The sequence below is a fragment of the Cnephaeus nilssonii genome (genome assembly GCF_951640355.1).
Source record: "Cnephaeus nilssonii genome assembly, chromosome: 15".
NCBI lineage: Eukaryota > Metazoa > Chordata > Mammalia > Chiroptera > Vespertilionidae > Cnephaeus > Cnephaeus nilssonii.
In genome coordinates, this window is record NC_137086.1 from 30,403,715 (window position 1) to 30,419,247 (window position 15,533).

A 15,533-nucleotide genomic window follows, 5' to 3' on the forward strand; every position below is an offset into this window, starting at 1 on the left:
CATTTCTTCAAACTTGCCGTTATTGGCTTCCTGACTAAATTAAATGAACCGGTCAGAATGCATGAGCACGTCCAGGTGTAAATGTATGCTCAGATGGACTCCCATGCGCATTCTCTAATCTGATTTTGGTTTTGTTTTTTTTTAGCAAACATTCTTTATCAAAATTGTTTCTAAAGCAGTGATTTTGAACCTTTTTCATCTCATGGAACACAAACTACTAAAATTCTGAGGCAAACAAAAATAATATATTTTTTTGCCCATCTGAGAAAAAAAAAAAAAGGTATCATTTTGATTCATTCACACTGAACGACCATTGTCATATTTTTATTTGACAATTTAAGGGAAAAAAGGTCAGTGCCCCTGACTAAATAGTCACGTATTGCATGTTTTAAAAATTCTTGCAGCACACCGGTTGAAAATTGCTGTTCTAAATCATCACAAGAAAAATGTAATGTGACTGAGGAAATCAGCTTTAACTTTTAGGCTCCATGTTGCAGGGTGGGGGTAGGGGTGGACTTCACTGTCAGTTGAGAAGAATAACCTCCTGTTGGTTGGCCATGATGGATTTCCTGCCTTGCTGATGCCTATTGCTTCAGGTCTGCCTTATTCCCTAGACAGAGTCCACGGGAATCAAGTGATATTTGGAAAATGACAAATGACCCATCCCCTCTCAAACAACAAAAGGCAATATAAATGCTCCTCAGGTAGCTATGGGGTCTGTCACTGCAAATGAACAAAATAGATTCCATTTGGCTTTTTCTCAATCGAGAAATGTGGGTTCTACTTAAGTGTCTGTGTTTATGTTAACTGCTTTTTCTGTTTTTCTTTTTTTAAAGAAATAGAATAAGCTGAATGGAATTCACGCACTTTGAATTTTCTTATATGGATAAAAATAAAGAATGTATTAAAATCATTTCCATTGCTGGAATACTCAATTAAAAATTACAGCAAAGACCTCCTTTCATAAAGGCACATTTAAAAACCTCCAACTATGTATTTTTAATACTAAATATTCCTAATGGGAAGTCATTTATAGTAAAAAAAAACAAAACACCTGAATAATCTCTGCATACTAACATGTGTACATATAGTCATACATGGCCATGTATCATTCCATACATTCGCACACTTACATGCACACTCAAATATGCTTGATGAAATACATAAGCTAGGACAGTGGTCGGCAAACTCATTAGTCAACAGAGTGACAAACCGCGGCTCGCGAGCCGCAGTTTGCCGACCATTGAGCTAGGATACTCTTATTCTTGGGTAATACTATATTTTTAAAACCCTTTGACTTACATTATTTCACTGATCCACACAAAAGTCCTATGTAAACTGAAAAAAATATTTTACATTCATAAAAAAATATTTTACAGGTGAGAAAACTGAGATTTAAGGAGGTTAATGAATTTTTCAGGGTGTTATATCTGGCTACTCACAAAACTAAAATAGAAGCCAAACCTACTTACTCTTCCAGTCCAAACCTCTATCTGTTACACAGTGCTGTTTCCTTAGAAGTGGTATCCTGCTAGAACCTCTGATTTTGGTGTTTCTAAAATGTGTTTGGACACTTTAGATGTTGTGTATACTCATGTTAAATTTCCCTTTCCCTTTGAGGACAAATTCTGCTGTGAATCCAAAGAATTTGGACTGGGAGATGGAGTGCCAGTTTACTTTTACTAAAATTATGTCTCCTTCTTTAGTCACTTGAGATGTTTGTGAAATCATGGAAATTAAAAAGAATGAAAATGTTTATTTCTGAGACGTCTCCTCTGTGTGTTTGTCAGACCCTTTAATTGGAGCAGTTTGTTGAGGCTTTCATATTATAAATCCCGAACTCTCTTACATCTCACATTAAGATCTTACATTTAGAAATTAAATTCAAATCCTGCCTTCCAGTTCTGTTCCTGTGATTTCCACCGATTAATCAGAGATTCATGAGATTTTTGCACATATGTCTCCTATGTTTAAGGACAGATAAGTTGCAACTGAAAGGTTTTTGGAATGTCAGTATATGCTATGGAAGTCAGTATATGCTTTGGACTTAAGATGGATCTTGAAAAATGATTTTGTTTCATAAGGAGCTCAAAGCTTGGCCCAGAGTAGATAATCAGTGGCCATTTGTTGAAAGAAGGGCATGGGTAATGGGGAATCTTGCCATTAAATTATTGTTTTTAATCTTAGCGTTTGGCCTCTGTGGGCTTGGATGCCAAAAACACAGTCTGCATTTGGGACTGGAGGAAGGGGAAACTGCTGGCCTCGGCCACCGGCCACTCCGACCGGGTAAGGAGACCTTGTTGGATCAAGCCACATAGATTGTGTAAAGGGGGGGGAGGGGGGATTGTGATCGAGCCTCTCAGAGTTGGTAATACTTCTTCAAGTAAGTATTCCACATGTATATTTTCCCTACATAGTCAACTTAAAAAACTTACTGTTTTTAAAAATTAAGTTAGGATTGATAGCTATGTTGGCATTTCTTTGGGCGATCAGATGCTTTATTGAAGTTACTGCTTTTTATAACTTCCTCATAAAATCAAAATGGAATTGAATTTTAAAATGATACGCAAATGTATTTATTTAGAAATGGAAAGAGTTGTTAGAAATTACTATTCACAAAATACATTTACAAGCGTATACATTTGAATTTCAAATGAATGCAGTGACAACTTGGTGGTTCTTTGCTATATTTGAGAACCTTGAATGTAAATTGTCGCCTGCTTGTCATTCATATTGAAGTCGGTGTGATCAGAAATGAAACTTCCTTGTAGTCATGGCTGGCAAGATAGGACATGAAGCAGGCATATACGTATTAACTGGTAAGAAATCGATTTCTCCACTGACTTGCATAATTAAAATAATTTGGCTACTTTACTGTCTTGATTTTCTAATGAAAAAATAATGAATTTGCGTGATTGTCTTACATTGATTCCTAGTTTTGTATATCTGCCCAATATGTGCCTATGAAGAATGAGGCCTTAATTAAATATTAAATTCATTGTCTCTTGCTTTGTGTGAACTCTCAAAGTTTTTTTTTTAAATATATATATAACTATACTATTATAGTCACTATAGACAGTAAGGGAATCCAATAGTTGTTGCTGCAATTATTTGGGCAAATTGTACTCGAGGATAAAGTTCTCAGAAAGCCCAGGAGTGACCATCAATGGAACTTGAGTGTTGGAAGAGGCCTGGCATCCCTCTGGCCCAGTGGTTCCAGGCCCTGACCACACGTAAAAAATACTCTAAGGTGATGTTTCAGCTGAGTGCTGCTTGGGCTCTACCCCGAGGTGTTGGTATTAACTTATTGGTGGTTAATTGGTATTAATTTAGTACTTAACAGGTTGAAAATATTTGCAATGCTTACATTTTGGGTGTTACTGCTTTTGTTTATACTGTGATCCCATCGTATCTCATAAAGTAAATTGAATTGGATCAATACATGAATTTCCTATTGCTTTGTTACCGTATTGTACACTTTTCAGTTAGGTAAGTGCAATGCCATTCCAGTGAGAACTATGTAATTTTAGCCTAAGATGCTTTAATGAAATACTGTTCTTTTAGAACATTGTTCTCCCAGACGCTGTAATTTGTATCACACCTAGTTTTGTTCTTTATTACTGATGCTGATGTGAATGATGATTGGCTGCTTATGGGCAAATGATTATCTTCAAGATTATTTTAGTGACCAAATACTTAATCCCTACTACTAATTTGTATAATGAGTGCTTTTGTAGCCTGCAAAATGATCATACTTATCCTTATCTTAATAGACCTCATAACAAAACTGAGATGGTATCATCCATTTTATGGAACATGAGGTTAGATATGCTAAGAATTGCCTGAGCTTGCATAGCTGAAGTGGGTACTTGGACCTTATTGGTACTTGGACCAAGTGTTCTTTCTTCAGTGCTCTTTCTGTGGTCCACAGTTGCTCCTCTCTACCTAACCGAAGGTTATAGTCCTCTTTTCTCTGATGATTGGTCCATATTGCTCCTTTCGATGTGATGAGAAGTTAGCAGCCTAAGTGCTTACTCTGGCCCTGGCAATGGGTTCTTTTTATTAGAGTTTCACAGAATGTGGTCCATGGACCACCTTCCTCAGAATCTTCTGGGGTCTGTTTTAAAATGCCTGGGCCCAATTTCAGACCCACTAAATCAGATTCTCTCTGGTGTGCCAGGGGAATATGCACTTTAAACAATTGCCACTGGTAATTTGACCCTAAAAGTTGACAGTCTTCTCTTTCCTGTCCCCCAAATAGAAGTAGAACTACCTGCAAGCAGCTTAGTAGCTGTTCTCAAGGTATGATAAATAATACTGGCAAATAATGTCTTCAGCTCTTTGGAAAACTGAAAACATAATATTATTTTGGACCAGATTATAATGATGGTCTGAAGAACTATTTTCGGTGGGCTAAGTTAGTGGCAGGAAAAGGCCTCTGCCTTATGTGCAGGGATATTAACTTCTGTGATCACTAGAAACTGTTGGCTTCATTGACTGTAGTTGACCATGAAACATTTTCCTTCTTAAAATGAAGCATTTTGTAATTCTTTTTATTTTTTATTGAGTAAAACTATCTGAAAAGTGTTTTATTGGCACAGAGAGCTAGAGAAAATCTGATCAAAAAATTATTCTATGTCATCACTTGCAATTACCCTGCATGGACAGACTTAAAAATACAATGCCAGTTTGTTCTCAATGATTGTGGTTAACTATTACCTCTCTATTCAGGCCTGAGGTAAGTAGACATGAGGTGATAAGACATGTGTCAGCAATTCCTGACTCATCCCCGAGCCAGATTCTCCAGTTCTCAGGCTGTGCAGGTTAACACTGTGTCCTAAGTGTCAGGGTAGAGTATTGGCAATCAGACTGGTATCTGAAAGAAGGCCAAAAAAAAAAAAAAAAAATCAATGACCAACATAGCAACTTTTAATATTTTTTAAACAGATTTTTGATATTTCCTGGGATCCATATCAGCCAAACAGAGTGGTTAGCTGTGGAGTAAAACATATCAAGGTAAAGTAGTTCTCTTTTTCAAATTTTTGGTACCTTGTATGAAAAGAAATTTTAGGTGTTCATGTATAATTTGGTGTTGAGAAACTGCTCGACTTTGCCTTGCTTTCCTTAAATTTAAAGCCTCCTTACCTGCTTCTCTGATCTTGAAGGAAGCTAACATCAGTGTCCTACCAACACCTTAGGGCTTCATAAACATTTTGCAGCCCTGGTGCAAAGACCTGATTGTAACCTGAGAATATGTTTGCTGTAATACAGGCACTTTTTGCTTCAGCAGCAGTTGGAGGATCCTTCCTTATGTTTTACACAGCCCACCTGGAAGTATAGAAAACTCACTAAATTTGATTTAAAAATTGAGTTTGTATTATGTGAAGGAATAAAAACTGACCCTATTTTCAATTTGTTTGAAGTTGAACAACTAAAACATTAGAACATTCTATAAGAGAGGCACAACTGAAATTCTGTAGGGATAAAGGAGAGATCCCAAGTGGTTAGAGGAATGGTGTTTCGGCTGAGCCTTGGTGGGTCGGTGAGTTTGCTAGGGAGGGCTTGGAAGGCAGAAGAACCCAGTTGAGGGGTTGCAATTCAGCCCAGAGTTAATAGGAGGCATTGGTCACCCATGGAATCATGGGACTGGGAGCAGAAAGGTCCTTGGCCCATAACATGTTCAAAGATTATTAATGTTTTCATCACCAAAGAACCTACTTTTTAAATTTTTCTTTCCATGGGAACCAATATTTGGAAAGATTCTGGCCACAAAATACATTGTAGCTGTTAAATATTAATTACCTTACCAATTTTTAAAAATATATTTTTATTGATTTCAGAGAGAAAGGGTGAGGGGGAGAGAGAGAGAAATATCAATGATGAGAGATAATCATTGACCAGCTACCTCCTGCACGCCCCACACTGGGGATCAAGCCCGCAACCCAGGCATGTGCCCTTGACCGGAATCGAACCTGGGACCTTTCAATCCACAGGCAGATGCTCTATCCATTAAGCCAAGCCAGCTAGGGCACCTTAACAATTTTTATTCATCCAAGATATGTACCTGCCAACATGAGTTTCTAATCAGTCTAAAATATGGCAAAAGTATCCAGTTCTTTGAGCTACAAGTAAAGAAATGTGTGAGCTCACGATGAGCCTGATTTCCGTGAGGCTGTGTCTGGAAGACTGGGACCCTGACCTGGGAGCCATCATCCAGCCTGCGTATTCTACAGTGAGGAAGCCAAGACCCAGGAGGTTATATTGAATATTGGTTTTATCTCCCTTTACTTGACTCTGGGCAAGCTGTTTCATCTCCCTGAGGCTGAGTTTCTTCCTCTAGGAAAAAAATAGGGGTGGGGAGATCACTACCTCCTGAATTTATTGAGTTACATTAAATAGTGTATGGAACCAGTAGGGGCACAATAATGTTAACTTCTCCTCCCATTTCCTAGGACCACAAAAATGCTGGCACAGGTAAGATTTAAACTCTGGCTCCCTATGTAGAGCTTTTTCCACTTAGAAATTATTTCCTTAGTGATCATCCATGGCTTAACCACCTCCCCCTCCCCCCAGATTATTAAAAAGAATAGATTAACTGCTTAATTGGTAGACTTCTCTAGCTTCTTCCTATTTTTTCCCCCATACTTGGTTTAACTTTCAATCAGTTAAATCTAGAAGCAGAGAAAGGTAAAACCTGGAACTTCATTTGAAAATACTGCGAGCCACTTATCCTGTGAAATTTGTTGTGTCTTAGCAGTTTTAGGCATTTTTTCCTAAGCAAAAGCAAGCATTTTTACCTCAAATGGAAGAATCGGCAAATGCCCACTCAGCCATTCTGTATTAATTTGTTTTAGAAAGAAATCCACATCAAATTTCCACAGGCTTCAACAAATTATTTTCACCGTCTGTATCTTCTCCATCCAATTGTAGGATCCCCCCACCCTTTCCTCCAAAAGCTGCCTAACAGCAAATGAATGATTCCAGTCACACGGTGAATGCAAAATCTTTGATTCACCCCAAGAAAATATTCTTAAGTGAAATTTTTGCAGCCAGGGTGAAACCCTTTCTGGTTTTGCAGACAGGCAAGTTGCAGGGATCTGAAACGAACGCCTGGAAAACAGTGGCAGTTGAGCCTTGTCTGCTTGGTTGGTTTTACAGCAAATGAGCTCACCAGCTTTGTGGACACTGTTGATCCTTCTCCAGTCTCTAGTCAGAGACAGAAGGGACCTTGGAGATTACCTGGGCCAGATGAACTCCAAGCGAGCTGCCAGTTCCAACAAAATTTGCACTTCAATCTGTGACTGGAGATTGGAGAAGATAGACGATGACTCTCCATCTGATGTGGGCTTAATGATGTGTTGCTACCCTAACCTGTCACTGTTTTCCAAACAGGACGTGCTTCTCAAGAAGAGATCATGGGTCAAAGATTTGCCATTTTCCGGAGAAAATCTCCTACCTATCCTGGCATTACATTTATAGGTGCCTTTTTAGAGAGTCCTTTGATTACTTGCAATGGTTTACATTATACCATCTGATCAGGTGATTTTATCAGAAACCCTTTGTGTCTGAGGATAATGGCCTCTCTTTATTTTTTGTGGTTGTCCATCTAGAAATATTTCAGTAACTCAGGGCAGAGGTGCACACCCCATGTTAAAGCAATAATAATTACGAAATAATTACTCTCCTTTTCATCTTCACGCCTGGGAGACAGGGTGAGAAAGAAAAGTACCTTAAGGGTCACCACAAACAGCAAGTTCTTTGGCATGTAGTATGTAGTTATATCTCATAGTTTGTTCATGTTCAAAGTTAATACTGAAATATTAAATGTATTACCAAAGCTTATACCTATCTTTTTATTCTTTCCATGTATACTTTCATGCCTTTTCATAAAAACAATCTCCAAAGAAATGAATCACCAGAGTTGACACTTCCCTCTTTAATGAGAAGAACCCTGTATTGTCTCAAAAGGTTGTACACCTGTCTCTCCTCCTCCCCGAGGGCCACCTCAGACACCTGACTACTCTGAGAGGACCACCGTTGCTTCCTCTCGTGCAGGCACCAAAAATTAGGGTTGTCACTGACTTTTCCTCTTGGGAGCCCTAGTGCAGTTTCTTCCTCACCAGCGATCCAAATCCTACCCTGGCTCGTCCCAGTTAATTCAACATGCTTCTCTCTCCTTAAATTTTCTTGCCACCTGTATGCAGTCTGAATATGCTGCCTTGAAATGATCGCTTGTTTTATATGTATCTTCATTAGATTGAACGTTCTCAAGGCAAAGATCAGGATTTCAATATTATGTCCTATATAACCCCCCCTTGAGCCCTGACCTTCGTCAAACCACTTAATACTCTGTTCCTCACTCCCAAATGGGGATAGTAGTATCTGTCTTAGCCTCTTTTCAAGGGTGCTAAGAAGATTAAATGCTAGACCTTTGTAAAGAGCCATTATAGACTATATATAGGGCACTAGAGTTATGCCATTTCATATATTTTTTTCAAAACTATGTTAAATCAAAATATTTAATATCTACATAACCACAGAGTCTCCCTGCTACCTTCTATAAAGTAGCTCAAGCTTCATGCTTATGGTTTTCCACATGATAAATTATACCACTAAACTGAAAAGCCTAGGCATTTATTTGGCTCTATGGAAATATAGCTTATATTTTAACAACATATTTCTAAGTAACATTTTTACAGTGACGATTTATAACATTTTTAGTTAGAAAGAAATTGTTTCCAAATATATTTATATACACCAAAAAATGGCTAGAAGATATATCAGTGTGTTAGCAGGAGGTTGTGGGTAATTTCAATTTTCCTCTCTATCTTTTCTGTTTTTCTAAACTTCCCGACAATGAATCTATCCTAGTTCTATAATTTGACAAGAAATCAAACAAAAGTGTGATGATTCATCATCCACTTTATCCCAACTCTTGGAACATTGACATTTTATATTAAATTACTAATCAATAATTAGTTATGTTTTGGAATTTTGGAGCTTTGAACATTTTAAAGTATAAGTTTTCTTTATGCTGGTAGCTGGCTAAAGCATTTTGCAGTTCTCTGCTGTCACAGCAAAATAAGTTAAATTGTGTGTACCTAGTTCACCTACAGCAAATTATGTAACATGTATCGAAACATAAGCAAACAAACACTAATAATGAAATGCCTTGGAACACTTTTTTTTTAATTTTATCACTTACTTTCTAGTTTTGGACACTATGTGGAAATGCCCTGACTGCAAAAAGAGGGATATTTGGCAAAACGGGGGATCTTCAGACCATCCTTTGCCTTGCGTGTGCCAAAGAAGACATCACCTACTCTGGTGCTTTAAATGGGGATATCTATGTCTGGAAAGGGCTCAATTTAGTCCGCACCGTCCAAGGCGCACATAGTGTAAGTGTTCCCATGTGGAAATTTGGTATTTCCCCCCCCTTAAGGATCAACCAGCTCTGCTGAGCACTCCCTAAACATGCCTGAAATATTTTCCCAAATGTTTTGTTCACCTAAAAGAAATGTTTCAAAAGCATCATACTTTAATTGGCCTTCACCTCAATTATCGATTGACTGGTTAGTGTTGTTATTCATCAGCAGTAGCTCGACAGAAGACTAGAACAATTTCATCATCAGTTTCATCGTATCGACCAGCACTTGTCAAATATTACTGTGCCTACAAATGTCCTGGAGATCTTGAGGTGCAGATTCTGACTCAGTGGGTCTGAGATGATGTCACTGTGGCCCATATGTTGATTAGCAAGGATGGAGACAACTATTTTTACATTGATTAGTAAAGTGGATTTTCCCTCACTTCTAGGTCCACATCACAAGTCTCAAAATGCAAACAGAAACCGTTGACAAACTCTTTTTTGATGGTCTGCTGTGTAAGAACAGGGCAAACTTTACTTCTGACCACTCTGCTCAATTTTGACATATATTAAAATGGTTACATTGCTGTGTCTACAGATGATAAAACAGAGATGATGTGAATGGTAAAGACTATTTGTAGTAAGTGGAGCTGTGGTAAAATGTTACTGGAAATTTGATAGTCATTTGCTTGTCTCCAAATTGATCCCCTATTATAATAGGAAGAAAAATTTAAGCAACTCTTAGCAAAAGAGCTGTGAAATTTTAGATCTTTCATTGTCTTGTATGTTCAAGACCAGTTTTCTTGGCTTTGATTATTATGTTTTAAACTGCTTTTAAAACAATTAAGAGGTCAGTATTTGTCCTCATTCATAGCTACCTTAGGAACCTAATTTCTCTTTCTAGATCTTAGGTCAACATTATTCACTTGTAGCACTTTAAGCAGACCAAATAAAATATTTTCCTGTAGACAAGCATCTTTAAACTATGAAACTATTTCAGATGTGAAAAGGCATCTTCAATGATGCTTAAGCCAACGCCACGGTAATTTATGTTCATTGAGACGAGCTTGTACCTGTAGAAGTGTTTATGGTCCCAGCCAGGATATTTTTTACTTGATTATTTGGATAGCGATTTATATTAAATCCCTCCATTGTTGTCTTACTTTTCTTTGTAGTGATCCATTGTCACATCTTTTTTTTTAATATATATAACGATCTCTTTTCATGTAAAGGAATTTATGATTTCCATATCCGATTTAACCAAGGAATTCTGAATAATTTTCTTACAACCTGCAATCAGTTTAGTAATGGCAAAGGAGCTCTTCAACTAGTTTTCTCTGGTGGTTATTAGGATTAATTTTTAATCTAGCTAAAAATTAAGGATATTATAAATGGCTGCTTGTTGTATTGTCAGGATTTCAATAGAGAACAAGAAATTTGTTTTTATTTTTGTCTTGATTTTTTAATCATCAAGACCCAACTGCAGTGACATTCAGAATGATGGCAGCATTGAGTGTTATCTGCCTTATTTCCAGGCTGGAATCTTTAGCATGTATCCTTGCGATGAAGGCTTTGCCACCGGTGGACGTGACGGGTGTATACGGTTATGGGATACTGAATTCAAACCAATAACCAAAATTGATCTCAGGGAGACAGAACAAGGATATAAAGGTAATAATATGTATTTATACTTACCTATAACTCTATGAGTGTTAAATTCAAGGTGAAGTTCTATATTGCTTTTTCTGTACCCATCTTATTCCACCAAGGGATCTAAGTCACATCTCACACCTAACTTAATAATAGTGCATGCCAAGTCTGGTCATTTTTAACACAAATTTATGATCTGGGTAAAATAATGAAGCTTAAATGACTTATAGTGGTGGCAAGGGAAGCCAAAAATAATTCTTAAAGCAAGTCAACTAAAATAAATTACATCTATGGTGATAAAAGACTTTGAATTAATGGCTATAAATGATTATGTCTAAAAGAATACAGTAATTATTCACACAGTATAAAGTGTCTTATTCATTTGTCCATTCAATATGCACTTATTAAGCATCTACTAAGTGTCAGATATGTGCCTACAAACTGAATAGGTTCTTCTAAAAAGCATGCTTCAGGCATTTTATTGGCGTCTTGTGTATTTATTTTAATTTCCAATACATACTTGTTGAATTGTTACTGTGTAGAATGACTATAAACTCTATATCTGGAGATACTCTGCGTTAGGCCAACCAGCATCCCCTCAGTGTTGAGCAAGAGTTAGGAGGCTGAAGTCTCCAAGGTACAAGACTTCTCAGCATCTCTGCTGCCCACCCGCTGGTCTGAACCACCATCTTTCACATAGATCACTGCAGTTGCTTTATCACTTGTGTTCCTGCTTCAGCCACTATTCTCAGAATAGCAGCCAGAGGGATTGTTTGAAATTTACGAGCTAGATCACATTATTCCTTTCCTCAAACGCCTGCGATGGTTTCCACTTTCCTCAGAAAAAGAGCCAGAGTTTTTAGGCTGGGCTAGCAGCCCCTTCTTCTTTGTGTCAACCTGCCGTGTTCAAGCTTGACCCTCAAGAACCAGCAATGGGGAGGTGAGCAGCTCTCCAACTCTCTCTGTGCCTGAGAAACCCTGGCATAGAACATTCAAAAGAGCAATTCTCCAATCTGAGAACAGCCTTGTTTCCAGCGGAGACAAAGCAAGCACATCCGATTCTTCTTCTGGTCCGTTGAGTGGCTTCATGCCTCACCGCTGCTCCCATCGCCTCTATCACCTGCCTCCCTGTCTGTCCACCGTTGTCCTTTGGGCCATGCCTCCTGCCTCACTGTGTGCTGAGAAGGTGGAGGCGCATCAGAGGAGCATGCATAGGTGCTGGAGAGGGCGAGGAGTGCTTGGAGGGGACGCGTGTGGTGGTGTTTGTTCATGCTCTGTGGTGTGGAATGTGGTGTGAGAACATTCGAAGAGGCTGACCGTCTGGTTTGTTCTGGTAGTAATTCCCCTTCCCAGGCTGGCATCACATAAAAACTTGTCTGGGTGGTCCTTCCCCGGGGTGGGACATAGCACGTCTAGTGGTGTGTCTCTATCTTCTGAGGTCCCCTTAGGCTGTGTGGAGTTCCTGTGACTATAGAATTTGGAATCCTATAGACACTGAAATAGACCAGATTTTGTAGAGAGTAGCTTTCACTGCAGCTTCTGCTAGAAATTCTCAGGCAGAGACCCTTGCAAACAGGAGCAGCAGGCCATGGGCACTTGGTGCTGCAGGCGACCTGCAGTCCAGTTTAGGACCAGCCCCTGCCCAGCCCTTGGAGAGCCCTGTGACTCCCCTGCAGCAGCTCCCGTACTGGATGGCGACCACTGTGCTCAGCACTCTGCGTACAGGATGCAATGTGATCCTTCAGGCAGGGCTGGCTTCCCGGGCAGGAGATCTGGTTTTGTGCTGTTGCCGCCTTGAAATTCTTAATCATTTTTTTTTTTTTAACAAGGGGTCTGACATTTTCATTTTATATTGGGCCCCACAAATCATAAGGCCAGTCCTGTCCCCCAGTCATCGGTACCCAGGAATCTCTGGGAAGCCTTGTTTCCTTCAGGCTCCCAAACTCTGCCTTTAGCATTACTCTTCAGCACCAGAACCACAAGCAGGGCCAGGAGCCCCTGGTCCACCTCCTTAGTGGCTTCAGCTACCCCTTTAATGAGGGGAGGCAGAGGGAAGGGCGTTCAGAGGTCCCTGCTGTTTTTTCTTCACCCTCTCCCACCTGCCCTCTTTTTGTCTGAGTGAAATCTCTCTTCCTCTCACTCTTTTTTTACTTCTTACCTCTTTGCTGAGGGGCTCCTCGGCACTACATCTTTAATAAGGTTAGGTTTACAGAAAAAAGCCATCACCTTGTCCTGTTTAATCTTCGGTACTGTGTCCTGGGTGCACATCCACAGAGAAAGGAAATAACTTTGTGGGGAAGAGAGTTCATTCCAGAGTTCACCGCTTGAATTCTCCTTTTATCTGTATCACTTGCTCATTCTGGGACTTTGGGCAAATAATTGGAACTTTCTGTGCTGTAATTTCCTTATTTGTGTGTGTTTGGTACCATCGAGTCAACTCCAGTTCTTGGTGACCCTATGAGTGAGTGATGTCCACAAAGTCCTGTCCTCATCAGTCCTGCTCAGCTCTGGTAGACTCATGCCTGTGGCTTCCTTTATGGAGTCAATCCATCTCATATTTTGTCTGTTGCCTTCTATTTTCCCCAGAATTATTGTCTTTGCCAAAGAACTCCATCTTCTCATAATGTGCCCAAAGTAGGACAGCTTCAGTTTTGTCATTTTTGCCTCCAGCAATATTTCAGGTTTAATTTGCTCCAGGACCCACTTGTAAATCTTTCTAGTGATCCAGGGTGTCCATAGAGCTGTCCTCCAACACCGTATTTCAAATGAGTCAAATTTTTTTCCTTATCAGCCGTCTTCACTGTCCAATCTTCGCATCTGTACATAGTAATTGGGAATATGAATGAGGGTATGAATGGTCTTAGCCTTGGTCTCTAATGACACATCTTTGCTCTTGGGGATCTTTCCTAGTTCTCCCATCGCTGCCCTTCTGAGTCTCGGCCTTCTCTTGATTTCGGGGCTGCAGTCTTGATTTGATGGCTGAATCAAGGAAAGCAAAATCTTTAACAATTTCAGTGTCTTCACTGTCTATGTTAAAGTTGTATATCTCTTCTGTAGCCACGATTTTTGTCATCTTGATGTTCAGATGCAGTCCTGCTTTGGCACTTTTTTCTTTCCATCAGAAGTTGTTTCAAACCATTGCTACTTTCTTTCAGTAAGATGGTGTCCTCTCCGCATTATGCTAAGTGAAATAAGCCAGGCAGAGAAAGATAAATATCACATGATCTCACTCATTTGTGGAATATAATGAACAACATAAACTGATGAACAAAAATAGATCCAGAGACAGAGAAACATCAATCAGAACGTCAAACCTCAGGGAAGGTAGGGGACAGTGGGGGTAAGGGGGAGAGATCAACCAAAGGACTTACATGCATGCATATAAGCCTAATCAATGGACACAGACAACAGGGGGGTGGGGGCATGAATGGGAGGTGGGGGTAATGGGGAAATAAGGACACATATGTAATACCTTAATAAAGAAATTAAAAAAAAAAGATGGTGTCCTCTCCATATCTTAAGCTATTGATAATTCTTTCAGGAATTGTCACTACTCCTTCCTGAATCTAGTCCAGTTTTTTTTGAATGATATGCTCTGTGTACAGATTAAACATTAGGGAGATAAAATACACCCTGGTCTGTCACTTATGCCTAAAGGAAACCATTTTGTCTCCCCATATTCTGTCTTGATAGTAGCTTCCTGTCCACGGCACAGGAAAATCAAATGCTGAGGCATCCATAGCAACCCATAGCTTTTCATGATCTACACAGTCCGAGGCTTCATAGCCTATAAAACAGACTAACCTTCTCCTGAAATTCTTTAGAGAACTCTAGTGTCCAACAAATATTCACAATTAGGTCTCGATGCCCTTCCTTTTCTGAATCTAGCTCGAGCATGTCGCATTTCTGCATCCGTATGAGGTGTTGCCTTTGTTGCATCACCTTGAGCATCACTTTGCTTGCGTGGGAAATCAGAGTGATGGCCCTCTGTTTATGGCACTCTTTGGCATCTCCGTCTTGAAGATTGGGATGTATATTGAATGTTTTCAGTCCGTAGGCCATTGCTTTGTTTTCCATATTTGTTGACATATTCTTGTTAGGTTTTGACAGATTCAGTCTCTGTGGGCTTGAAATAATTCTAACGGTTTCCCATTTATCCTTGGTGATTTATTGCTTCCCAGTATATTCAGGGTAGATTTCACTTTGCATTCTAGAATTACAGGTTCTTCCTCACAGGAATCTTCTGCAAGGTATCTGTCATCCTCTTGCCTCTTCTGTATGGATTTTCAGCAAACTGTTTCCACTGTGGGACTTTGGGAAAATAATATAAGTTTCTATGCTGTAATTTCCTCCTTTATTCAACTGGTGTTTACTGGCCCCATCTAGGGCCCTGAGCTGTCCCCGGGCTGCTCCTGAGTTGTTATTAGCATTCCTGGCTTGTGCATAGAGCTCTGGGTGCAGGGCTGAGTCATGTCAGTGAGGATGTTCGTCCCCAGTCATAGGGCTTGCTTGTTTG

At 39.5% G+C, this 15,533-nt stretch overlaps 1 protein-coding gene across 1 annotated transcript in view; it reads left to right on the forward strand.

The window, feature by feature from the left end:
* The window catches only part of EML6 (EMAP like 6), a gene marked incomplete at its 5' end in the record, with an annotated part of 200,028 nt that overhangs the window by 75,002 nt on the left and 109,493 nt on the right, over positions 1–15,533 (forward strand). Inside the window, 4 exons of the mRNA XM_079792522.1 lie at positions 2,188–2,286; positions 4,948–5,016; positions 9,213–9,398; positions 10,903–11,038. Coding sequence (XP_079648648.1) covers positions 2,188–2,286; positions 4,948–5,016; positions 9,213–9,398; positions 10,903–11,038 — 490 coding nt within the window. The remainder of the gene's footprint in view (positions 1–2,187; positions 2,287–4,947; positions 5,017–9,212; positions 9,399–10,902; positions 11,039–15,533) is intronic.